Source organism: Cheilinus undulatus, linkage group 7 (assembly GCF_018320785.1).
Source record: "Cheilinus undulatus linkage group 7, ASM1832078v1, whole genome shotgun sequence".
Classification (NCBI taxonomy): Eukaryota; Metazoa; Chordata; class Actinopteri; order Labriformes; family Labridae; genus Cheilinus; species Cheilinus undulatus.
This window is the reverse complement of record NC_054871.1, coordinates 7,549,063-7,576,490: the sequence shown is the minus strand read 5'-3', so window position 1 is coordinate 7,576,490 and position 27,428 is coordinate 7,549,063. Positions and strand designations below refer to the sequence as shown.

Genomic DNA, 27,428 nt, shown 5'->3' with positions numbered 1-27,428 from the left:
ACAGAGAATGTTGTTTTCCAAGGGGGCAGCCTGGGTTCAAATACCGCCTGTAGCTCTTTTCCCACACGTCAGTATCCGTTTTCTCTTACATATTTTAACTCTATCCTAAGCCCTTGGAAGAATCGCGTTTTGCTATTATTGTTACTGTACAGGAAGTTCAACCCACATTCATAGCTACAGTAGACCCCCAGGAATAATGTGGTATCCATCTTATTTACTTACTTACTGCTTACAATACAAATATATGAACATATGATTACAAAAATATAACAATATTTACAAATTTGAGGTGAATTCATATTGAAACAGCTGTTATTGTTTGTTAGTATCTGTCATTAACTGCTGTACTAGAATACATGTAATTAATGTACTTTTGCTTTAGCAGCAGGAGTTTCGCCCACATTCAGATTTACATTAGCAGCCCCAGGAATAAGGTGGATACGTAATTCCCAACAGGAAGCCCTATAAAGCTGGCTGTCATGATAGCAAGTAGCTGAAGGTTTTACTGTCTGCTGGGTGTCAGCTGTTTGTCATTTGTAACTGATTTGATTGAAACCTTTTTAAAATGGAGATAATTTCCACCATGCATAAAGCACTCTTTAATTATCTCCAGGTTCTGATTATTTAACACTTTGTCACTCGTTTTTTTACTGGCTGTTGGTTTAGGGTATAGCTTTGGTTTTCACCTGATAATTTTTTTTTTTACATATTTTAAATACACTGTAGTCACTGTTTAGGAGTAAACAGAAGTTGTTTAACACTGTTCACAGGCAAAACAGCACAATAGGAAGCATTGTGGCACCATGCAACCTGAGCGTCGGCAACAAAATCCGCTGGGACTTCTGTAGTATTCTGGCAGTGAATGAGCAAAGCGGCGCAACATTTTTACCTTTTGCCCTAAATACTTCCCTCTTGCATTGAGATGAGCAAGAAGAGGGAGATGATAAGGTATCAGGGGTGTTAGACAGGAATATTTCTTTTACTAACCTTTCTCAAGAGAGCTTGTGAATTGTGAAAACTATTTGGCAAACACACCCATTTGTCTGAATTCTAACTAACAGGACCACATTTAAAACTTTTTAATGAATGCGATGTGGGCTGTGAACTTGCAGTGCCATGCAGTGAAGTGCAACATGACATCTGACACAAGCAATCTGTTAGGACAAGGTGTAAAAATACTGCATTAAAAACGCTTTTCACTGATTGGTCAAATATGATGAAGTGAAATTCAGCAACAATATTTTGGTTTGACTGCACATTAAGCTCCAAAAGTTAAAGTGAAACTCTGTGGTGCAACCACACAACGACACAACTTCAGCTATATCGTAAAGCTTAGTGTGGACTTTATGACATAACTTACAACAAAAAATTGTGCATTGCAACAGGCCAGCTACACTTTTCCCTGCTATGAGTGATGCCCAAGTGGTTGAATGCCTGCAAAGGTCATATATAATGTGTTACCTCCAGTTTCCACATACAGTGACCGCTCCCATTCCGCCAGTGAAATGTACTGCGGAGCACATTGCTCTCTAGACTATCGGAGCAGTTCCACAGCCTGCACTCCAGTCCGTCAGCGGTGTGTCCCTGGAGCGCCATTCCGCTCCGCTTTGTACAAGATGCGCTGCAGGTCTATTTTCAGCACCGGCTGCTTCTAAGCCCGTTGATCAGAAAACTCCAAACAAGAACTAGAATATCCATTTCTTTCAAAATACAACACAATGCACAGACAACCAATTGTAAATCATCACTATATCAACATTACGTCTCATCCTGCAGCGAGAGCAAAGGGTCACAGAGAGGTCAGTGGGTCACAGAACTACAATGGCGCCATTGATGAGGAAAAGTTAACTTTTGGGGATATTTAGCCAAAGAATTTTACATAAAACCACAGATCCTGTAAGCAAAAATTAACCTTTTGACTTCCTACTGTACTCATCAAACGGCGGAACTAATAATATCATGGACTTATACCAGAATGGATGATAAATTAACCCCTAAAATCGTCAGCTGTTGACCTACTATTCCTTTGTGAACTCGCAGTTCTCCTGTGATCTCTGCCTGCTGATCAGGGCTGTGTGCCGCGGCGCAGCACTCTAGACACGCTTCCAGTGGGCGAGGTTGCTCGCCTACGGTCAAAGCAAACGTAACAAATCATCTGTGAGGTCTTTAAAGAAGATAAATGATACACACAACAGCAGAGAAAATGAATTCAGTACATTTAATTGTTAATTGATTCATTGCACATTTGCTCAAGTGCAGTCATACTCAATGTAAAGCTTTAAAAAATACAATCTCAGTCATCTCTGACGTGAATCTGAGTGCTTTCTTGTTGACTTTTTTAAAAATAAAATACAGTATATGACATAAACCTTCTCTGTAGAGTCCTACTCTGATAAATCTGTAAAGTAAACACTGAGAAACAGGGCAGCATTACTGGTCGACGTCAAAGATACTTTCATTCATATTTAGGTAGTGTAACTTTCCACATAGTACATGTGCATTTCCCTTTGTGTAAACACATATTGTGTCTTTTTTTATACTTGTAGAGTGCGACATACTGTACTACCCTTTAAAAGAGAGCCCTCACATTAAGTGTAGAATAAATTATCACCTCCCTATTGGCACCTGAATAATCATAAACACTACTTTCTGAGCAGCACTGTTTGTGCATGCTCCATATTGTACAGACATGTTTCCAGATATCCCTTTTAGAAATAGCTTAACAGGTTTACAATACTTTACATTTTTCTCAAATTAAAAAAAATATTTTGGATCATTGACTGTACACAATACCAAAAACAATGTGCTTTTCCCCATATATTGTGTTCAACATGCCCTCCACCGGCTGTAGTTACAGTGCGCCCAGCTCCCTTGTTTTTTTATGTTGTATTTTGAGGCGGGTGGTCGTCACAGGATGCATCAAGGAGGCCTCTCTCCGTGAAACTTTCGGTGTCTGTACCTGCCGTTCTTTTCCTTGGCCAGGTTGATACAGGCATTGTGCTTGTTGGTCTGCAAGTGGTTCCAGTACTTGATAAGTTCATTGGGGTGGAACTGATGGGATGTGATGAGGTGGCTGTACTTACAGCTAGAGTAAGACACCCGCCAGTGGTTGAAGAGGAACTCATTGGGAGGGGGCGCCGGGTCGATTCGCAGCTTAGCCAGGCAGATCCCGACATAAACGTCCTCCAGGTGTAGCCTGCGTATGCTGAGAGAGGCCTGGTAAATCAGCTCGGCCATGTCCCCTGAGAACACGTACCCGGTTCCTGAGCAGAATATCGGGTAGCGCTCGCTCGGGTACAGCTCCGGCGGCATGTACCACTTGCTGTCCTTGTTTCGATTTGGTGCATAGCCCCTCATCAGGTAGCCTGTGAAGTACCTCTGCTTCGGAGGTAGCTCAGGCTTCAGCAGCTTTTGGATGAGATACTCGGTGTTGACAAACATGTCGCTGTCTGTCTTCATTACGTAGGTGGCGTGTGGGCAATAAGTGGCCACCCAGTTCATGCCCATCAGGGTTTTGATGGTCAGGTTGTAGTAAGTGTCTTGATAGTCCTGCTGGATGATGTCATGGTAAACACGGCTCTCTTCCTCGATGCTGCTCTGGAGAAAGGTGTCTGAGCTTTTTCCTGTGCCGAGAAGAAAAAGGCGGACAAACCCCAGCCCCATTGCTACGCTTTCGTTCCCCCATGTTTGACGGATGGCGTTGCGGGCATCAGACTGGCCCGGCTCTGCAGCGATGAGGAGGATTAAGAAAGGTGTGCTGTCCCTGCACTTGAAGGGCTCATTTAGGATGTAGCGGTAGGGCTGTGCACTAAGCCTCCCTCCTACTCCCATCTCCTTCTGTAAACTGTTGTTGGTGCTCATCGTGTCCCCAAGCCCCATTACTCCCATCCTGGCTGCTCCTCCTCCACCTCCCCCTCCTGTTTCTCCCGCTGCTCCATCCGCCTGCTGAGAGCTGAGGTTGAGCAGAGGCTTTGGCGCTACATATCCCGTATCTCTCCACAGGCTCCTCAGGGAGCTGCTCTGGTTTGCTTCCCCCTTGGGGCTGCGGAAGCCCCTAACGGTGTAGGCCAGCGGGTTTTCCCTGGGCCCGCTGCGTCCCGGCAGCCAGTCTTGATGGCTGAAAAACAAGAAGAGGGTGAAGAGCAGAGCCAGCGAGAGGAGTCCAGCCACATGTGTCCGAAAGAGCGAACGTTTGACGGTCCAGGTCATCTTGATGGGACAGCAGTGCCGCCGTCTCCACTGCATGGTGCAGATCGGGGTCGCAGGATGCTGCTGCTGCTGCTCGAGAATGGGCGGCGGCGGCGGTCACATACAGTCACCTCAAACATGTGGTTGCCAACAGTCAGAGGGTTATCTGAGCTGGCAGATGGGTTGGAGAGAGCCTCCTGGTGGAGTCAGGGGAACGTTTGAGCCCCCCAGTGCAGCTTGTAGTAGGGTTAAAAGGGCCCCTGAAGGAGCTACGACGGCAATGTTACTCTGGCCATGGAGGCGTCTCCTGGCTCTTCTTTGGCACTGCAGACAAACACAAGTTCATGCTCTTTGTCTTGTCTCCTTTAGGGTATGATAAGGGTCACCTCCTCTGTGTTTACTCCCTCTAATCTGAAATGAGAAAAAACAGAGAAAAAGTGTTGGCAGCAGTCCGAAAAGCACCTCCTTTCAGCTGGCACCGAGCCACGTGTCAACTGTCTGAGCTGCAGATGTTCTTTGTTTGGTACATGTGTGGAAAACTGGGGTTATTTCTTAATCATTTTATTTATGGTTTGTTTTGACACACTCTGTAATTAAGAATTCATTTCTTCCAGATGCAAAAGCCCCAATTAGAGGTTTTTGTAGATACTGTTGCCACTAAAATGGTAGTAATTGACGCTTTTGGTAAGCTGACTTAACATTTTGAAAGGGGGAAGCTGAATAAATATGACAGCATTGTGTAAGCTTTGATTGGACAGGGACATAGAACATAGCAGGCTGTGGGGACGTGGTGTTCTGAGGAGAGAAAGTGGGAGATTTATGCTGGCTCTGCACTAGATGATTTTCACATCTGAGCTGGGATTGTTTTTAAATGTGGGAACAGGTTAAACCTATTTCTAACATTATAGTCCATCAAAAAGGCACACTAGACTGCAAGACCACACACCAGCTGTTTTTAGTGACAACTTCACAGCAGCATTTCCTAGAGATCTCACAGAAACATGCACAATCAAACCTGACTTTTAAAGAACAACAAATATAAGGATGCTCCATGTGGTTAGCTTACTCTCCCTATTAAGAAACATACAAAAAACGAGACAGATTATCGAGGGAAACCTGGCAAACAAGACGGTAAGGCAAGGCTTTGCTGATGCTTGTGTTTGCTGCCATGTTTGTGAGCTTTACTCCCATGCCAGTCTCTGGTTGGTGGCTCTTCCCAGCCCCTCATTAATTATTTGGGTATTCAGTCGAAGGCGGCATGAGCTGGAATCATTAATACCAAACATGTTTGTTATTATTCAAGATCAGGGATGCTCCAACTTGACTGAGAGCTATAAACTAGTTGTATTAACACCACACATTTAAGTACCACACTGGTTTTGGATGAATAATTGATTGCAACATGCCTTGAGTCTGGTTTAGGCACAAAATCTGTCCTTAAAACACAGAGCAAGAAGTCTCAAAGTGTAAGGTAGGCCTTCTCTAGGGGCTGCCAAAGGACTTAGGGTATGGTGTTAAAATACATGAACCTGAAAAAATGATCTGCGCTGCAAAATTTTGCTTTGTGCAGGGCAAAATGGATAGATTTGTAGTAACTACAGAAACAGAGGACAGAGAGAGAGAGAAGACAGTACGATCACGACTACTTAAGTTTGGATTTCCTCACATTAGATCTGATGATGCTCCACTACATGCTCCATGCACAGTGTGTATTTTGCTGCCTAATGTTTGCATGAGGCCATGTAAACTATGGCATCATACTGAGACTAGCATCCAAGTTTGGTGACCAAGCCAAAGGAGCTGTTGACAGGAGGTGAAAGGAGCTGCACCCACTGGAAAAAAAGATGCAGTGGTTTAACACAGTAAATCTAAAGGCTGGCTTAGACCACTCCTTTTCTGTCTTTCACAATGGCACTATGACAGACTATGCAACAAAAACTTTGTCCAGTCATGGCCAACAGACTGGCCACACTACAAGTGCAATCCTGACTACTTATCCTATGCTGTCGTCACTACTGTCTCCATGACAGTGTGGGAGTTCAAAGGTTGTTGGGGAGGTGGGTTAAAGAGTGTCAATCAAAGCTACAGCAGAAGTGCTCTGTAGGATGCAAGCATTTTTTTTCTCTGAAAAGAAGAAAACAACAAAAGTCAACTATGGACTCATCATGAGCTATCAAGAGGAGGATGATATGGACTGGCTATCCTTCAGATAGAACTTGAAGTATGAATGTAAAAGCATGTCAAAAAAATTAACCCTATTAGCCTAGCTAATATACAGCTTTACAGTATGTACATAGAAGATCCCCAGAGGGGGAGAGGGGGTTACAAAGATAGCAAGCAGATGTTCTCCTATTGGTAGGTGTTGGGATGTGATGTATCCGCCCACCTCTGCAGACAATTGTGTTTTTCTTTAACCCTTTCATCCCTAGGCCCTTCTTCAGTGTTGAAGCCTGAAAATGACATACCCAAAAACAACTGAATATTTCTCTGCAACTACAAAGTCAACACAAAAAAAGCTTGACAGCAATGTAAAGACTCTTTACAGATTCCAGCAGATGTGTAAAATCCCAGTAAAACTTACTGGGACTGAGTTAATAATGATGGGAAAAAAAAGCATAACTGATTTTTTTCTGCCTAAAAATGTTTACACTTTTAGAGTAAATATCTCCTGTGTGTCTGGCATGAAATATTGTCAAAGTATTGAGGGTGTCTTGTTTGCATTAAAGTACTGTTTAGAGAAACTAGTTTTTGACATCTTTTCATTCTGCTGGTTGTGTTCTGAGATTTTCTGAGGAAAATGTGCTCATTAGTTTGACATGATCTGTGGGCTTCAAATGGTGTGTGACAGGATTGTCCATGGACTTAGAGACTGCCTTTTAAAGGTTTTCCCTAGATGTGGGTCCTCTAGGGATGAAAGGATAATTGAGGTGTCTTTACAACAAAAATTGAACTCCATAAGGTGTAAGTTTTATACAGTAAACAAACGTTTCATTTTTGTGGATGAACTTTACATTTAAAAGGAGAAAATGTGTTTCAAAGTGCGACTGCCTTATATGAAGTTTCCAGAATACTTAACGTTAGGCTTCCGTGTGCCGGAAGCTTAAGTAGGAATATGATGGCACTTTTCAAACAGCCTTTCTCTCTCAATACATGAGCCACAAAACTAAATGCTGGTTCACTGTATAGTACCTACAACTTATGGAGTTCAATTTTTATCGAAAAGACACCTCAATTCAAAGAACACAGTAGGCAACGGAGTTGAGCGTAGCATGACGCTCCTTTGGATGGATGAATCTATTGGAGTTGACACCACAAGAACGTTTGTTGTTGTTCCTGATGCTCATAATTGGGCCTGACGTTTGATGAGCTGCGATGATGCAGTCAAGCCAAAATCTGGCTGAATTCGTAAAGGCTGACCTGGCCTTACAGGATGCCCGTAACACGCCATCATTTTATGTGTTGAGCTTTCTGTTGTTAAATTATTTCACCAAATTTTAACTACTTGAATAGGCTTTACAATATGGTTTAAATTGGCCAGTTTTTAGGCTGTTTTTAATTCTTTTTTAAACTTGAAACTTTTTTAAACTTAAAGAACTGTTGAACAGACAAGACAGATGTTAAAAATAAGATACAGACAGGGGAGGTTCAGTCTTTCACACTTTGAAAAACCCCTGGTCGAGTGTGTAACCAGCCTTAGAGAATCTTGAGAGCATATCAGTCAGAGAAGAGAATATTGCTAGGGATTCACTGATATACCAGCATTGGTGCCACTCCCATGCCTTAGTACTCATACTCATCAAACATATATACTGGACTTAATATCAGCATGATAGTCTTATATACTTTTAGTAGATGGACAAGTGGAGCCATGTCTAAAGTTTCAGTTGAGGCACATCTGAAAATAAAACATCTTTTAAAATAATTTTAAGAACTGTAATTATTAAGTGTTCAGAGGTTTACTTGGCAGGGAGTATCTAAATCTAAGTACTTAGAATTACAAGTGGTATTGCTGCAGCCCTAAAGATTACAAAACATATCTGTGGGAAAAGGCAAGTCCTGATGTCAGGATTGATGCTGAGATATATCAAACTACATATTTGAAGAATAAGCCTATCTCACTTTACACCTAACTCCCAGAGACAGATCACAATAACATATTTAAGAATATTTCCTCAACCATCAAAAGCTCCTCTAACTGTTAGTAATTCCTGAAAATACCAGAGAATAGAAAATATTTTCAAAGTTTTTCATGAAAGCTGTGAGCCGTCTGATGCTGAGCATGGTGGGATGGTGGAAGCCTCTTGCATGTCATTATTCAGCTTAATGCCTGAGGCACTAGTGTAAATTGCAGGTTTGCTCAACATGGTGCCGACTGACGCTACTCTGAGCCGCTTGGGCGAGCGAGTGTCATCAGCCCCCCGCCGTGCGTCAACAGCCAGGGAGGAGATGCATCTGTCAAAATGAGTTTTCAGGGTCCAGCAGGCAGTGGTGCAAGCCTCTGGCGATAGCAGCCTTCACCCGCCATTCACCTTCCACCTTGAGCTCATCGATGCTACCTACTGTCTGGTCGAGACCGCCCGGGCTGCTGGATCTTTAACCACAAGCATGCATAAATACAGGGAAGCACGTAAATCACACACAAACGCATCCATCCATACATCATTTATACAGCTTATCCCGTATGGAGTTTGAGGTGGTGGTGGTGGGGGGGGGGGGTCATAGATCCCTACATTAGTGTTTAAAAATGTGGGTGGATTAAGGGGTAGAGTGGAAGGGATGCTGAGAGTCAAGTCTTAATAGTGCTTGAGCCACTGGGAGCTGAGGGGTGTTGTACTAGGTCTGAATGATACTGGAAAAAACTGACATTACTATATTTTTGATTCTGCAAAATATATTTTGATTGAAAAAAGATGCACCTGATAAATGCAGTGCCTTTTTATGTGCTGTAATTATATTTTCAGTCAAACAATGTTTTTCTCTTATATGGGTCTTGTTGCTTCTTTATGGGTAATGTAACAACCACTTCCAACAGCATTTAAATAAGACCTTTTGTAACATAATTGATACTGCAATATATCGTCACATGCTCCTTGTCCATACATGTATTGATTAATATTAAAGAACCAGTGTGGCTGCAAATGCTGTGACAGTAGTTCTGAAATACACATCCTCAACAGTGCTATTAACAAAAAAGCCAACAGGTGGCAGCAGAGGCAAAGCTACATGATGCAGTTCATTCTTTAGATCAAAACAAACTGCAGGTGACAAAGTCTATCAGCTGTTAGCAAGACTGAAAGCAAAGGTACTGGATTATTTTAGGTTTCTGAAAAAACTAACGGTATTTCTAAGCGTCTCTTTCCCTACTCAGCTAAACACTCATTTACATTTAGTTTAACCGACTAGTCTAAAGAGGAGAAAATCCTTAGAAAAACAGACAGTTAACTCACAGGGTCAATGTGTCAGTGGATGTGCGTGCCTGATACAGCGTGGCTAACATTAAAAGCTAACACCGCCAGCCTTCGTTCCTCTTTGCAGATTAATATCGTGCTTTGATGTGGCTTCTTTTCACCTCTGTTGAAGAGTTATATGTGAGTTCAACCCTCGACAGCCTACATACCACTTCATTTCCATTTGCTTCTTTAGAAACTGTCATACTGTACTGTTCACACTACATGCTAACAGCTTAGCCACCGCTGAGCTTCTCATATTAACGCGAAGTTCTGTGGTAAAGCTCAGACAGGAAGACAGCGGCGGAGGAGGTTCATTACAGTTTAAAGAGCATTATATACTGGGATTTCAAGCCTGTGTTTTTAAAACTCATAGGTAATTAGTTTAACCGACTTGTAAATCTCGCACCAGCCACTTTGATAAACAAATTTAACCATTTTACCAATTAACTGCGCGCATCCCTGACAAAAGCAAGGTAAAATACTGCAGCAACACAACCAACCACCATCTACACATAGCAAGACAATGGGTAAATTACTAGTTAGCATCAACAGCTAGGCTTACTAAACCTGGACAATGTGTGGCGTCAAAGTTTCCCTCATCTCCTAGATGGGATCAGAAGATCATGGGGAACACTTATGTGCAGTTTGAAATATTTAGCTTAGTAGCATAGAGCAGAACAGACTTGGTAAATGACACAGAATATTAATAGAAACACTTTATTACCTGAATATACAGAATTGTTTATTATTTTTTCTTCTGTGGTACTGTAGAAAATGCAAGATGAAAAAATATATATATGAGGCTTACTCTAAGTTTAAAAAAAATGAAACAATGAGGTGTAGCCTAGACGGATGTGTTTGGCATCTGTCCCATGCCATTGATATGTGAATAAGTCTATATGGTGTGACAGGTTAGGTGGGAAGGAGATGACCTAAAAATATCTGAGAAGCCGAGTAAAACTGGAGCATTGGCGGGTACAGAGGACTGGACTCGATCCTAGCTGTCACTTAGCGAGAGGTGTGGAGCACCCTAGACTGGTCACCAGTCAATCCCAGGGCTGACACGCTGTACAGTACACAGACAAACATTCACTCTGACACTCAAACCTAGGGGCAGTTGGGAGTCTCAAATCAACCTAAGAAGCATGTCTTTGGTTGTAGAAGGAAGCTGGAGTGCACAAAGAGAACCCATGCATGCATGAGGAGAACATGCAAGCTCTACTAAGAGAGAGCCTCTCCAACAGGGATTCAAACCAGGAGCCTTTTTACTGCCAGTGATGCCACTAACCACTGCATCAGCCCAAACACGCAACACTGCTGACAAAATGTGACGTGAGTGGTTGCATCTGTTCCCCACAGGGAGATGTTCCCACAGGAAGGGAAAAGGAAATCACGTATGCACACAGTGATCCTCTAACTCATATTACAGCACACTATCCGTTTGCACAAGCACACTCTGTGCTATACATTTAATCACAGCTCACATAGTCTTTTCTTGTGTTCAGAGACCTGCCAACATGAAATCTAACGCAGGGCTGATTTACTGATATACAAAACAAAAATAATGCAGGCATAATCACTCCTGAGTCTAAAGACTCTGAGGGAAGATACATGTGCACTTCATGCATAATTATAACCACTACACAAAGGTTGTTATTGCTGTGAATATTCACATGCATCAGCAAAGGAAATAGACTATCAATAGAAACCTGCAGGTTGAATATCAGTGCAACCTTCCTTCCCTCCTCAGTGAGGAAATTCACTAACTGCTGCCTTTTTTGTTTACATTCTGGCCCGCTTTTCAATAATTCCCACATACTGAACAGCGAAGCATTATTTTGTGCGAATGCTGCACGCCTGCCGATAGTGGGGCGTTCTGATTCTCTAAACTTCCAATTTTCAATTCCAGCTATGTTTGCTCATTCATCATGACAACTGGCAAGGAACACGATAACCTTTTCAGGCGAGTGTGCTTACCCAGCGCAGGCAATTACAGGAGAATGAGAGGGGCCAGGGCCGGCTTTGTTTTAAAGGTTAACATACTTTACATCGAAGCATATCCAGCGTTTGAGAGATTTCTACTGTCAACTGACTGAACATCTAGTTACGTGAGTTCTGATGAAGTGAGCCTGTCAAGAGAACACGCATGTATTTGATGCCCACACACGATCACAACCACCCACACGCGCTCGTACAGAGACGACCACGTGTGGCTAGGCTTTGTTTGTCTTTGTTTTTGTCGTAAATGTCGATTTCATTGGAAAATCAGACTTTAACTTCTTAGCAGTCACATCTAATGTGCCAACACCTCTCCTCATTAATTCATTTTCTTGCCTCCCATCAATGTCACTTCTATGCAAGCCAATTAGTTACACTAGCACTAATTAAAGCCCCAGCGATTCTGCAGCGGTCAATAATCTGAGCGAAGGCTGGGAGAGTGACACAGTGACATACTAGGCATACATTATGGCTTTGTCACTGTCACCAACTAATCTTCCATCTCTGTAGTAAAAATATAATAAATGAGGGAAAAGCCAGAGAAGTATAAACATCATCTGCCACTGTTTGCCTCCTTTGTTTCCATGCCTACGGAAAGAGACCTTGCTCCTTTTTTGCCTCCACTTTGTGTGTAATGCATGCAAAACAAGCTCTGCCGATGTCGATGAGTATTCGACCTTCATTCAGTAAAACAGTACACTTTGTGATGGTGACACATTTTCCTCCTCAAGGAAAAAATACGGCTCTCATTTGTGAGGCTCTCAGAGTGGCTGTTCACTAAAGTTAGAGGTTAAAAACATGCTTTCTGAAACAGGCCAGACAGATTATGCAGCTCCTGTTCCAGCTAATAATACTGCCTGGAACCAAAAATCCTCATTTAACTACAACATTCATGAGTAATGTTACTGTTAAAGTAGGGTTAAGGAAAATTTCTCTCTACAGAGACAAAATGATTTCCTGAAAAGTTCTTTAAAGGAGGTGATATGAAGGAAAAAAGATCTTTGTAGGGCTGAACAATACCTACTGTTTTATAACTGTGATGGTTATGTGAGCACATGCATTAGTCATATTCCAGGATATGAAATACTGATAATGTGACCTGTGGCACGTCATGCTGCCACTTCTGTGTTGTTGGATGCTACCTTTTTCATCACTACTCTATACTGAAGTTCATCTGAGAGCACCACTAGTGGTAAGAAAACAGAGCGCTGACTCTCCTGCATGCATGTTCAGAGCTTAGGTGGCACTGCTGCAATCACAGATACACCAGCATGACACTGATGCTGGAGAAAAATGTCAAAAAGAATCTTGAATCTTCAATTTATCTGATTTGATTTTAGGGCACTGGTTTTGGTTAGTGGGTAGAGCAGGTGCCTGTATGCTGAGGCTATAATCTTCAACGCACTGGTCATGGGATCAATTCACAGTCTTGGTGCACGTCTTCCTCCACCCTCCTCATGTTTCCTGTCTCTCCTATGCTGTCCTAACCAAATAAAGCCCCATAAAATACTCTTTAAAAAAGAAATAGTTTCCGGGGTGACTGAATTACAACTATCCATCCCTTGGTTAGAGCTTATTATTATAGTCCATTGATTTGGCATTTTTATGTCAGCAAAGAAGATCATTTTATCTATAAAGAAAGGATACACGGTATTATTATCATCAGATATTAGCCTAAAAAGTTATACATCTGGATCAGCAGATAAGAAAATTTCACAGGATATTTACAGCTGATATATCAACCATATATGTACATCAACATTAAACAGTGACAAAATGTACTACTGTACTATCAGGTATACAGTAGGTGGTTTCCTAGGGCATCACGCGCTCAGTGGGACCCACTGTGAGCCCTTTTGCAGACTCTCTCTGCAAAATAGACACTCGAGTGTTCTTTCTAATAAAAAAGACATGCATATATCTGTATCTGCATCAGTAATAGCTAAATGAGTTTGGAAATATCAGCATATCATGTTGTCAATCCTTACTGTAGTGTGCAATCAAATTGAGGAATTGTCTATTGCATTTTCCCTATTTTTTTCACCCTAAAAGCAAACCTGCGTTTCAAAACCACCCTTAAAGGTGACATATTATATGAAATACACTTTTTCAGGCTTTTCTAACAAAAATATGTGCCCCTGGCCTGTCCACCCCACCCCACCCCTAACCCCAAGGATCAGGGGAGCCACACCCATTAAGTCACATCCATTTCCTGAGAGGTGTGTGGTCAGGGGCGGAGTCAGACAGCTTATTAACATTTAAAGCTACAGACACAGCTCGTTCTGAGCAGGGCTGGAACAGAGGTTTTTTTTAGCTGAAATTTCCCAGTTTGGGATCAATAAGGTACATCTATCTATCTATCTATCTATCTATCTATCTATCTAGACGAGACAAAAAATTTAAACTGGAGTGTTTTTCTCAGCAAAAAACTTCACAGGCATGTTTTGGGGACCTCTGAGACCAATATAAACTTGTCTTAAAGGGGTAAAATATGTGACCTTTAAAGCCTTTTAATTGCAATCCAAGTGCAGGACAAGTTAGGAAGAAGTTTTAAAGTAGACTGAGGCAAGTACAATCTGCAAGATGTGGGAATAACAATGCAGCCATCACTTCCCAGAATAAATTGCAAAGAAATGTCAGCCTACATGGGAACGTATAAATCTGCTGTTTATATTCAAACCACAGACACATAAAAGATGCTTCTGTTAATCACTGCAGGTTTCTTTTAAGTAGTTTGGTGAATTATGTGACAAAAACTAAAATATGCAGGCTATTTATTTTTGCTGAAAAATGTCACATATGAGTAATAGAACATTAACATTATTGTGGTGTGATTTTCTGTCAGTTAATCATTTAATCAGAGTAATTTCAGTTTCCAGTGCCTCTAGGCAAGACTACTCAACTTGACAACAAAACTGGTCCAATAAATGATACGGTCCTGTACTGATTTACTATTAGGGGTGTTTAAAATTAATCATCAGGAGTTAAAAAAGAAGGTTTTAATAATGAAAAAGGGAGTCAATATTTATCTGCTCGTCTTCAGGGCTGCACAGTGGTGCAGAGGGTAGCGCTGCCACTCTAAGGTTCCCGGATAGAATCCCTGTTGGGCAGGACCTTTCTGTGGGGGGCTTGCATGTTCTCCCTGTGCATGCGTTGGTTCTCTCCTGGTATTCTAATTTCCTCCTGCAGTCCAAAGACATGCTTGTTAGGTTTACCAGTGACCCTAAATTGCCTGTAGGTGTTAGTGTTAGTGTGAATGATTGTCTCTGTATGTTAGTTATGGGATTGACTGGTGACCAGTCCTGGGTGTACCCAGACTCCCACCCAGTGACAGCTGGGATGGCCTCCAGACTCAATAACCCCAAACAAGAGAAACAGTGTAGATAATGGGTAGATGAATGAATGCTTGTCTTCAGTAATGACATTAAGCCATGTGCAGTAATATGATATTAGATCAAATAACTGACAGGATAATCAGTCAAATGAATCTAGAGGCCAGTGAAGATACATCATTCTGCATATAATATTATAAATACCATCAATGCACCAAAGCATTGACATGCTATATGTATTGTGTTATTCTGCAATAGATTGCTTCTTCATCTACTGTAATTATAGTTATAGTTACAGTTCATTTAAAGTAGAAAGATCTGCAAAGTAGCAACACAAATCGGATGCTTTAAATGTACATTTTAAACATAGAAAACTTCTAATCAAGGATGAGTGTGATAGGTACTTCTGTGTCAATGTTTCCCCCTTGCTAATTAGTTTAACTTCACACTGTTTCAGGCCCACAGTGCCAGCCATGTAGGCAGTCAGAAAAAAACTGTCATATAACCACTGTACCTGAGACATGCAACGAAGAACAAAAGCTGGTGTTGTTAGCACTGCTAAAGTAAGCCACATTCAGCAAACTGATTGGACACTGTTAACCTGCAGATGCTGTGATCCTGTGTTTAATTGTGTTTGATAAATTATAGTTGATTTGGACTGTTTCCTGAGTGTTTTTTGACCTTTGACTTGTTGCCTGGTCTGACTTTTAATTCAGTAAAAATCAGTCACCAATAAAAAACAATTCTCTAATAAAATAGACACAGTTGGCATTGATAAAAGCAATCCATCTATGTTCTTTGCCCAGCTGGCCCCATTAGAATGAATGGCCGTAAAAGGAAAAAACAGGTCTTTAGGGATTTAAAAGCTTATGATACAAAAACAGTGCAGGTAGTTATTAAGAGCACAAATCCAGCAGCCAGTGAGTTTAACATAAAAATGATGACTTTTCTGAACAGTTTGGCCTCATAACATTTCAAAATAAAGTTGTAGTTATACTTGTTTTCACTAAAATGGGGGCACAGTAACTCTGGAGAGCAGGAAGTGACGTTGGACTGTTATTATAAATTGTGCTATACCTGGAAGCAGGGCATAACTTGGGGGGAATAGACTAATTTCTCCCACTCTGCACTGCTGAGAGCACCCAGATTTAAACCCTGATGCTAACGCTAACAAGGTTTAAGGTTCACTTTATTATTCTAGTGAAGGGCAATTTGTTTTGCAGTCAGACCAATCATAAAACCAGCATTAAGACACAATGAATAAAAGCTAAATGAGACTGTGGGCAATGCAATAATATAAAACAATTAAGACACATCCTTTAAAATATGACAGGCACAGAATTACTCATAAAAAGGCCAATGACGGCAGGGACAAATTAGATTTTTTCTCTTTTAGAGCTGAATCTGCAGCTGGACAGCAGGAGCTTAAACTCAAAAAACAAAGATTCCAGTGATCAGTCAGGATCAAATGGGCCATTTAGAGTTCAAAATTTTGCACAGATGTACCAAATGATCCTCAGCTTTCTTTAAAAGTGCAAATGATGAGCTGCCTTTTAGCACACTGCATCCAACCGGGACTCAAAGGTTAGTTTGTCATTGATGACAGACAGATATTTGTAATTTTGGACAACCTCCACAGCCCGGTTACTGATGACCATAAAAGAGTTAACAGTAGGACTTTTTCTAAAATCAGCCATCATCTCTTTTGTCTTTGACACATTTATGTTGAGGCAGGAAGACCTGCATCAGTCAACACAATCTGACACAACAGGGCCGAGGTCAGGATCGTCAGTGCTTAGAAGGGACACGGTAACAGGATCATCAGCGACGATTGTCATGTTGGCTTTGACACTCATTTGTGTAAATAAAAGGGGCAAAAGGATACACCCTTGTGGTAATCCAGTGGAGGACAAAAGAGATTCTTACAAAACGCCACTGACCCTTACATGCTGAAATCTAAGTTAAAAACATCAGTAAGCCAACATGTCATGCCTGAGTTAAAGCAGTGGGTGCTCTCCAACCTAGGCGCTAAAATATGATGCTGTTTATAATTATAAGCTGAGGAGAAATCAATATAAACAAGTAGAACAAATGTCTTTGTTCCCTGAAGGTGTGTCACAGCTAAATTCAGCAAGGTGCCAATTAGGGCTGACCATTCTGGGAAAATAATCTAATTGCGATTTCTTTTTTTACCAAGTATTGTGAATGCGATTCATGCAATTATTTCTTAAGTTCCTCATCTCATGCATTTTACAACAAAACAAGCAATAATTCATTCTAACCTATGAAATATTAGATTAAAGTAGGGCAGAGCAATTTTTTAAAAATATCTAATTGTGCTTTTGTAAACTATTTTTAAAATATGGCACATGAATGATTGTATGATATGTCATGCATCACATCTCTGCTGCAAAAAACATATCTAAACTGGTATTTTGACACAGCTTTCAGGGTAATGAAATATTGCCCCTTCTGCAATTGGAAAATTGTAGCAGGCCATATTGTGATTTAATCTAATTTGGGATTAATTGCCCAGTCCTGGTGCCAATGGCATCTTCAACACCCTTACCTGACCTGTGAGCAAACTGGGGCTGTCCTACATTAGTCATTATTGTCCACTGACAACATAGACTGTAAAAAGAACCGGACAAAGCCACGTCAGCCGTTTGATTACAACAGGTGGACTCAAACAGTCGCGGCCTCCATATTGAAATTGCTTTCTCAAACGAACCTCAGATCAACCTAACGGCAGACAAGAGCCCGTCCGCTGAGCTCGACTTCCTGTCAGCTAAGCTAGCACTAAAGCTAGCCTTCTGGTGGTAGCATCTGCCTGTCAAGATATCTAGCAATCAAATAAGACACGCCAATCAGTGGGACCAGATTGTTAAAACCTGACGTGTCTTTCCCAGATACTCTTTGCTGTTTGGTTAAATTTCCTGGTAAGAGATTAAACCACATTTGCTGCAGTAATGATGAATTGAACTTGACATAATATCTGTTAATTCAACATTCTTGTTACCTCTGAAAAACTGTTTGTATAAGGAGAATCCAACTTTAGAGTTAGGTATTATTACAGATATGCATGTTACGATTTTGGATCCCACAGTCCAACAAAGCTCGTCCTCCCACTGGATGGTCTGCAGCCACAGAGTAGACTCAGATTTTAAAGTTTTTTATAGAGCATAAGGCCGCAAAGCAGCTCTTCAGCATTGGGGCTAAATGTCTGTTTTCTTCTTAAGCATGAAGTGGATGTGACACTACCTCCCATTGACTGTATTTCTAAGTTGAAAACAAGGTATTAAACTGTATAATGCAGTAATATCCCCTTTCAGTAGATCTGGAACTTCTCTCACAGTTGGTTTTCACAAATCAAGCGCTTAACTGTCAGCTGAAGTATTGTCGAACAGATTGTACATAATTTAAGAGATGTATAATTTCTGATTTGAGAATGATGCTGCCAGAAGCTTCTGTTTTAAATCAACTAAATAAAGATTTTAGACTATAATGCTGGTAATTTGTATGTTAATGTTGTACATCCAGTTGTTTTCTTGAAAATGTAAGCTAGGCTTTCCCTCCCCTATTGAACATCAAATATGAAGTGCTGTAATCTATAGATTAGTCATAAAACTTTGTCTGCTCATTGCATTTTAATCTGCATAAATATGGCCAGCACTGGGACACAGTTTATGTTACTGTTCAACTTAAGAATTTGGCTCTTCAATGTCTGCATTCAAAATAAGAGCCAAGCTCTAAACTGAATTCTGGAGACATGTATTGTGTTTTAGACAACTTTATCTCCTACCGCTCACTCTCTCTGGGACTTGTCTTTATGTGCCGTCTTAGCTTACGTTAGCAACAAACTGAATCTAAATTCTGCCCATGCGGCTTGGCCTGCGCAGCAGAGTTTGAAGAATTTCATATCTGCTTTTGTTCTCTGGAGGTCACGCTGGGCTTATCTTAAAAAGAATCTTCCAGGGAATTCAGTCTGCGGCTTTGTTCGGAGCAGTCACTTGAAAGTAAAGAAGGTGGGTGAGTCTAGCGCTCTCCCCTTTAGAGCTGCTGCGGTCTCATCTTAATCCCTCCTTGTCCTGGTCACTTTCTTCTCCCTCGTTCAGCTGATCTCTTTCTCAACAATCTGTCATTTTGTGGCTCTTGTTTTTCGTCTGATTGCAGTGAAGAGTTCACAAAGACTGCCAAGAAAACAAGTGAAAGAGAGAGGAAGGGTACTGCTGTGGCTGCTTTTCCTCCGTCTGACTTTCACTGTCAGTGCGTTTTGGTCGAGTTATTTGACAAGCTCATAGTCATGATTCCTTTTCTCTATCAAAATAAGTATGGTGTTTCTGAAACTTCAGGAACTTAAGACAAAAAAATCTCTTTTAAGGTTGGTATAACAGTTGAAAGTTGAGTAAAAGCCTTTGTTTTAATGTCTTTCATCACACAATTCAACTAATTTAATAAAATTAAATCTTCATCACTGAATTTTTTTAGTAAGTCAACAATTTCTCCAAGTTATACACTAAAAATGAAGACTTATGCAAACATAAACCATTTCACCACTAGCTAATCCATGACTTCTAAGTGACTTTTTAACCATTTTGGCCACAGCTAATAACGTGATTTCTACCAGCTAGCTACACTTCAAGTGTAACATTAGCTTACATGTATCCTTTTTCACAAGCTTTTGTAAGATTTTAGCTTATTATTTAAAGTTTTTACCATACTGAACAATTTATCCATAATTTTGGGCTAATTATTTAACCATTTTTACCATTAGCTTACGATTTATCAAGTATATCTCACTGATCAACCATTTTTCTATAGCTAACAGTTATCAGCTTTTTAAATCTGGTTAATCTTATGTTTTAATGTTAGCTAACATTTATCAATTTCTATCAAAGATGCTTTGAGATTATAGCAAAACAAACCATTTCAACCATTTCTTTAGCTCCACAATATATCTTTTTAACTTATTTAAACATTTATCTGTAACTTTAGGCTAACTATTGAACCATTTTTACCGTTTACTTTAATTATGATTCAGCATTTTGATCATTTGCCTATAGCTGAAATTCATTGACTTCTACTAGCCAGCTACTCTACTAGCTGGCTAAGGTTTTAGCTAAATAAAACATTTCAACCATCTCTTTAGCTTCATATTTTTTTTGTAACAATTTATCCATAATTTTAGGCAAATTATTCTGCCATTTTTACCATTCGCTTGTGATTTATCTTGTACTTTTAGGTAACAATTCTACCATTTTGCCTACAGCCAACATTTATGGACTTCTACTAGCTTTCTTCTCACTTTTTGTAATGTTAGGTCATATTTATCAATACCTTAGCCAACTGAACCATTTCAATCATTTCTTTTAGCTTTATACTTTAAAGTTGACAATTAATTAGGCCAATTATTCAGTCATTTTAGCCATAAAGCTTATAATTTATATAGCATTTCAACCATTTTGCCTACAGCTAACATTGATCAACTTCTACTAGCTTGCTACTCTTGTGTTTTAATGTTACCTAACATTTATCCATTTCTTTCATAAGGTGCTATTACATTTTAACTAAATAACCAGTTTTAACCATTTATTTTGCTTGTTGATTCAAATTTTAACATATTCATCAATCTTTCTATAACTTAAGGATAATTATTCTTTTTTTTTTACCATTATCTTAGAATGTATGAGGCATTGCTATCATACGATCTCACCTACAGCTAACATGTACCAACTCTAGCAGCTAGCTACCTTTATGTTGCAGTGTTAGGTTACAGTTATCCATTTCACAAGCTGCTGAAATATATTAGCGAAAAAAAAAAAAAGTTCCATTCATTTATTTGAGCTTAATACTTAAAATGTCAACTTCAGTTAACCTTGTATCCATAATTTAAAGTTTATTATTCCTGCATTTTAACTATTCTTTCAACCTTATTTCAACCACTAACTTTAGCTATTGTTTATCCATTTCTTTTAAATAACTACTTTACAATTTAAAAGCTAGTTTCAGTTACTTTAATTATCGTAACCATTTTACCATTAGCTTAAGGTTTATCCACTATGCCTACTTCTATATCTATCTTTTCAACCCCTTTATAATTAGCTAACAATTATGCATTTCTGTCAGCTAGCTTCTCAAACATTTTAACACTAGACAATATGTCGATGAATGTAAGCAAATACAAGTACCAATTTACCATTAAAGAAACCATTCTAGCCATTTTTGGTTTACCAGCTAATAGGTTTGATGTCAGATAAGTATTTTTCGATTACTTTAAGATGGATAAATGTACATTAGATGAAGATGGATAAAGTCCTGAACATGTTCACCAGAGTTTGGTCTGCTGTTAGGGAGAATGTGATCTACACCCAACAAGGGAAGGTAAATGAGGTAAAAAGCAGTGCATTGTGGGTTCAGTTTGGATATTCAGAAATGTCAGAATTTACACACAGCAAGCTAGCGTAGCAAGCTTGACGGATGTTGCATTAACAGACATGCCTGTAGAGTTTGGCTAATGTTAGCACTGTCTCCACCAACAGCCTTTGGTGCAATTTACAGGTTAATGCTCACATGTATGAACTGAATGTGGTTACACATTCCTCCAGCTCACACAGCCTCTGTACAACTCTCTATTTCTACTGATCAAACTACTGCAAAACTTCCCCACACTTTCAGAAGCCATTCTCCACTACAGTGCTGTGTACTTCTGGGTCATACCACAAAATAAGGCCTGATTAAAGTCGCCGCTGACCAGATCTACAGCCCCAAGTGGCGAACTGCTACAGTACACAACATTTGACCTGTTTTGGTGTGCTTGACAAAGTGCAGTGCAAAAGCTAACCAAAACAAATGAAAATTGCATCAATGCTGCAACAATGCTTGCATCAAATCCAATTTACTTTATATGTGAAAGCAACCCAAGTCCATTACTTACTCTTCAATTAAGTCAACATTATAGCTACTTATTCAGTTTATCTGAAAATGTTAGTGGTAAGCTGACCATTTACTTCTCTGAACTTGATAATTAGTTTCAAAGCACTGCAATCATAAATACTGTGCATTCGCAAAGCTCAACATGTGGATGAAGAGTATTACATTAAAGTCAAATTCAAGCATATCTCTGAAAGGCACATGCAGACACTATATCTTTTTACCTAGGGATGGAAATTGACAGGATTTTATTGATCTCGATGCCATTATCAATTCTGCTTCTTGATTCAGTTCTTTATTGATTCCCTTATCGATTCCTTCCTGTAAATTTTCTTTTAGGAAAAAGTAGACCGTATAGCTTTTCACTATTAACAACCTCAGTTTTGTTGGATCTCCTTCTCTCATAACACTGAACAAGATGTATGCCACCTTTAGTGAGTCAGGATCATTTTAATTACTGGTAATGATAAACTGGGCAATTAGTCAAAATTTAGATTAAATCACAATATGGCCAACTGAAATTTCCAAATTGCTGGTGCGATATTTCTTCGACCTGAAATGTGTTTAAACAACCAGTTTAATACCTTGTATTTGCAGCAAATATGTTATGCTCTTCACATCATGTGAATATTCGAGTGTCCATTTTTTTCTAGGATATCTGGCAAAAAAAAAGACTTTTCTTGTTTTGCATGTTTGTTTTATGAAAAATGAGAGACATCAAATCGTCATTCCTTTCAAAACAATTCATATCACATTTCCAATGATTCAAATTTTTAATTTTATTTTTTTTAATTGTTCAGCCTCAGTTTAATATACCGAATATTGTGTTCCTTACAACAAAGAATGACTTAGTGCTTATCTGTTGAGAAACACACAAGATGAGAAACTTAATAAATAATGACATATCAAATATAAGAGTATTTTCCCAGAATGTTCAGCCCTAATGCCTTGCATGAAATCCCTGTTCAACAGGTGTTACACGCCACGCTGTTTGTGAACACTTGCGTTCGCTTTAGCCTGTTTTAATGACTGTATGCCATGTTTACTTCCTCAACCTCTCTGTTCTTGCACGCTTTGCGGACTGCCTCTTGCAAGACCATATGTTTCAAGGCACATGGAAGTAATGTATTGATAAGGGAATCATTAAAGGGATACTTCAACATTTTGGCAAATTTGCCCATTGCCATAATTCCTATAGTCTTAGTAATAGGTTGTTACCTTTAGTTGTCCGTGCAAGCTATTATCGGAGAGTTCAGAGCTTCTGTGCCAACTCAAATAATAACGTACAATTATGTAACATTACGACACATGAAGCAAATACTCAGAACTATTTCTTGAGTAAACCACTGGGCGTAGTGTCACAGTGCAGCAGCCATGTCTGGGGTGTACTTCCGACTTTGTATTTAAGAACATCTCCGTCTCGTTGTTCCATGATTATTTCATAGCGTGGTGAATGTGCAGGTCACAACTTGTCCACGAGAGCGTTTTGGAGTTGTTGGATTGTTTATTTTTATGAGATTGATTAGGGAAAACCAGAATACCGTAAGACTCTATTGAGTTGGCACAGCAGCTCCAAACTCGGCAGCGCCGATCTAAAAATAGCTTGCACGGACATCTAAAGGTAATGAACCTATTACTGAGACTATAGGGATAGGGATATGGCAATGGGCAAATTTGCCAAAATGTTGAAGTATCCCTTTAAGATTAAATATAAATGATGTCGATGGATTGGAGCATTTTAGCCAGTTCTTAACTGGAACCGGTTATCAATTCCCATCCCTATTTTTTACCGGTTTACTTTTTGGGACATCAATTATAAGGATAAACCCATTTCATTATAGCAGCATCTATTAAGTATGTCAAAAACTTTTACGCCTTTATGCAATGATATCTTCACACACCCGCTCATTGTACAACAAAGTTGAGTCATGTCAGTTATATCATTACTCAGTGTTTTGAAAGATCTGGCTTTGAGATTTAAGCTACAGACTAAATACAGAACTTCATGCATTTCTTTTGAATGTTAAAAATTAAAGAAAACATTTCAAAAACACCGTCCCCTGTTCCTTTGAATAATTCACTCACATTTGTGTATTTTAGTTTTCACGAAAGACAACGTTCTCTCCAAGAAAAATCGACATGAAAGAAAGTGTTCAAGGGTTTCTGAGTGACCTGGTGTTTGTGTGACTCAACTAGGATAGGACCGCTGGGAGAGGGAGGGTTGCGCTCTGGCTTAGTCTTGCAGAGCAGATGAGTGACACTGGATGGCCAGCAGCTGTGTATGTGTTTTTTTTTTTTTTTCCACACTTCATCACTGAAGGATGGTCAAATCTGGGCCATCTGATCCTTAAAGGGTCAGTTCACTCAATTTACAAATAAAAGAAACATATTTTCTCACTTAGCTTTCCTCTACAGCTGCCTCTAGTAGTGTTTCGACTTTTAGACGGTTTTATTTGCGCTCGTATTTGATCACCTCTGACACCTCTGCCTTCACAACACAGACAGGCTTGTTTTTAAATGGAACTGGTTCACACGAAGCTAGTTGCATTTGTGATACTGTGTTTATGCTTTAAATTCTTCGAAAGTTAAAGTCTCTCTCTGCTGATCAGCTGAAAAATCTGCAAGTAAAATCATACTGGTAAAGGTTATTACTCCAGAAAAGTGTCAGCTTATGCTTTAAGGGAGCATCGATGCAGTTTCTCTTGTAGCTTTTGAGCAGAAAAAAACACCGAACAGTAAGGCATTTTCTCATGATTTTCAAGCCTTTTTTTAGACCAGAAATTAAATTCATTGTAGGAAAAAGTCAAATTATGTACCCAAAACATCCCTACACTTTAGCGCATCACTTCTTCGTTCATGGGAAAACAGTTAGAGGCAGAAATCCCCAACAAAGCCGAGGAATCGTGGCCAAAATAAGTGAAAGAATGTTGTTTGTACTCTGTGTGAAGTGACCCGTTAACACAGAAGTGAAAGCCAAACAATGCAGGCTTACAGTGCAACATTTAGATTCATTTGTCCTTTAAAAAGGCTGTGACAAAGGATCAAGCAGCCTCCTAAAACTCAAAATACAAGAGACCTCCGGGAAATAAAGCTCTGGCAGCTCGGAGCCTCTACAGCTGCTGTAAATATTATATGACAGTTATTTCCTTCCACTGCGAGATCAAACCTTTCTTACTGTGCCGCTGCCAACTTTTACAGCTGAATTTAATACATTAAATATTTCCATTTAGTCCGTTAATAAAGCCCAGTCGTGGCCTCTTTTCTTCCACTCTTTCCGGGGTATCGCTTTGACACCACAGCCATAAATTATGAGGAGGTTTGAAAATTAGACCCTATTAAATTTTCATAGTCCAGTGGGCAAAGTGAATGCCCAGATGGTGAGCTTAGCTTCGTTTTTTTACACACAACGTCCATCTCAGCAGCTAACAGATATCCCCAAGCATGCACGGACTTCAGTGCCAAATAGTTGAGGCAGCCGGATGTGATGAAGTGGATAAAAAGCGCTGTTAATTGAACTGGATCAATGGGAACTCCCTGGCCTGGCTTCTTGGCACGTCTAAGGAGAGGTTTCCTTAACCTAAAGAAACGAATGTAGTTTAAATTGGCGCTTGTCACCTGGTGGATCGGGAGCCTGGAGTCGGTCGTGGAGCTGTTTGCAGTGGGTCTGGGAGACCAAACCCATGCAGAAAGTCTATGATGTTTGGAAGCACTGTGCAAAAATGCACCCAAATGTTTTATTTAACTTTGTTCTGCTGTGATAATGAGCTGTATTTGGTTGTTTTCCTCTAGACGTCAACTTTTATTCTATAATTTTGGGATACCAAAGTGGGTTTTTCCATGATTATGTGTTAATTTCACAAGATCTCTTGAAAACAACCATGTTATCATGCAGCACATGCATGATCCATCTTGGGTGCAAACTGCCTTAAATATATTTGAGTTGTTAATTTCTGGAAATTTGGGTCATGATTTCTCATTAAGGAAGTGTTGGTGGTGGATCCTGAGGCTAGACCAGTAGGGAGGCACTGGTTTAGATAACTGACCCTTATTTGATGACAGTAATTGTAGCTTCAGGAAGCGCTGACAGAAGAAAATTGACTTCACTCTGGGCAAGGAGGAATTAAAGCAACATTCATCCCTATAGGGAGTGGAGTCAAAGGAAAATCATAGTATTTTTCATTTTCAAGTGCTACACCTGACTTGAACACCTGCCTGAAGAGCCTTGGGGTGTCACTGCAACGTTTAGAGAAGCCACTGGGGGTCGAAGAAGTGCCTGATGGAGAGGAGATACAGGATGTAGGGAGGAAGAGGATGGATTGATTGATGGATTGATTGATGGATGGATGGGTGCTAGTCAAGGCGGCCGGGAAGGGTGGCTGTCTGGATGTAATGGAGGGGAGAGGAGGGCGGGGAAGGCTAAATGAATAATGAGGATGTGGAGGACTGATGAGACGTGCAGTGCTGCGTACCTCCTCCTCCTCATGCTGCTCCTGCGGCTGGCTGTCGGAATGTGAAGACCCTGGTGCCTTCACCCTCCATCACAGCCTCCTCGGACGGGGTAGACAATCTGTGCTTTGGAGCCTCTTCGCCTCCTTTTAATCACACTGACAGCTTGGTTGTGATACTCGTCCTCATCCCCACAGGCTCAGCAAACCTGCAGCTTTCTGCTTCTCCTCCTCCTGCAGCTTCTCCTCCTTGTGTCCGTTATAAACAAGCCTCACTATACTTGTTAAACATTTCTCCCGTCCCTTCCTTTATTGCCTGAGCATGTCCTGGTGTTTTCCCTCCTCCAGATGTGTTATCTGATGCAAAAAAAATTTGCAGGGAAAAACACCCCCAGCATCCACGCACCGCTGGAAGGAGGAGAGAGCAGCGGCGGGAGAGCGGCAGGAGTGCGGCAGCTCCTTCACGATGCTCCGCTGGCTGATGTGCAGAATCAGCGCAAACAAAGCCGAAAAACAAAGAGTAAAAAAATATATCCTCTCCCACCTTTGAGTCAAATCACTGCAAAAAACATGCTCCCCGAGTCCTGAAGGCAAAACAAAAACAACTAGTCGTCTACCTTCACCTCCACGTTGCCGTTAGTCTCTCCGCTCCTTGTTTTCTTCCTCTCCCTCCGCTCCGTCTCGGACCGACCCCTCTTGGAATCTCTCAGCCGGGCAGAGAGACCGCTGGCCCGGGCAGGCTGGCTGTCAGACACCGCTACACTGACGGAACTCTACCACGTCACTGCATTATTAGCGGAGCATCTCACGTGACCAAGTTAGACGCACGTGTTGCGTTCAGTGGGTGTGGGTAAAAGAAAGATCCCCCCTTCTCACACATTGACAGAAACACGCCCCAGCAGAGAATGTGTTGCCACACATACGGTTATAATTAAAGCTGGCTAAAGGAACAGTCCGTGCTATTAGTGCTAAGAGAAACTTTAGTTTATATCACTGTTAGGCACAGTAGAAGGAGATTTTGTCATGTTTAATTAGTCAGGACCAGAGCGAGTGGTCTGAAAGCACGGATTTAGGGAAAAGGGAGC

At 40.5% G+C, this 27,428-nt stretch overlaps 1 protein-coding gene across 1 annotated transcript; it reads right to left on the bottom strand.

Moving 5' to 3' along the window:
* Nucleotides 1–2,204: 2,204 nt before the first annotated feature.
* Nucleotides 2,205–27,095, bottom strand: b3galt2 (UDP-Gal:betaGlcNAc beta 1,3-galactosyltransferase, polypeptide 2). Its single transcript, XM_041792028.1, has 2 exons — nt 26,368–27,095; nt 2,205–4,599 (listed from the first exon to the last, which is right to left on the bottom strand). Exon 2 carries the CDS (start codon nt 4,243–4,245, stop codon nt 2,920–2,922), a length of 1,326 nt encoding a protein of 441 aa, XP_041647962.1. The 5' UTR covers nt 4,246–4,599; nt 26,368–27,095; the 3' UTR covers nt 2,205–2,919.
* Nucleotides 27,096–27,428: the final 333 nt, after the last annotated feature.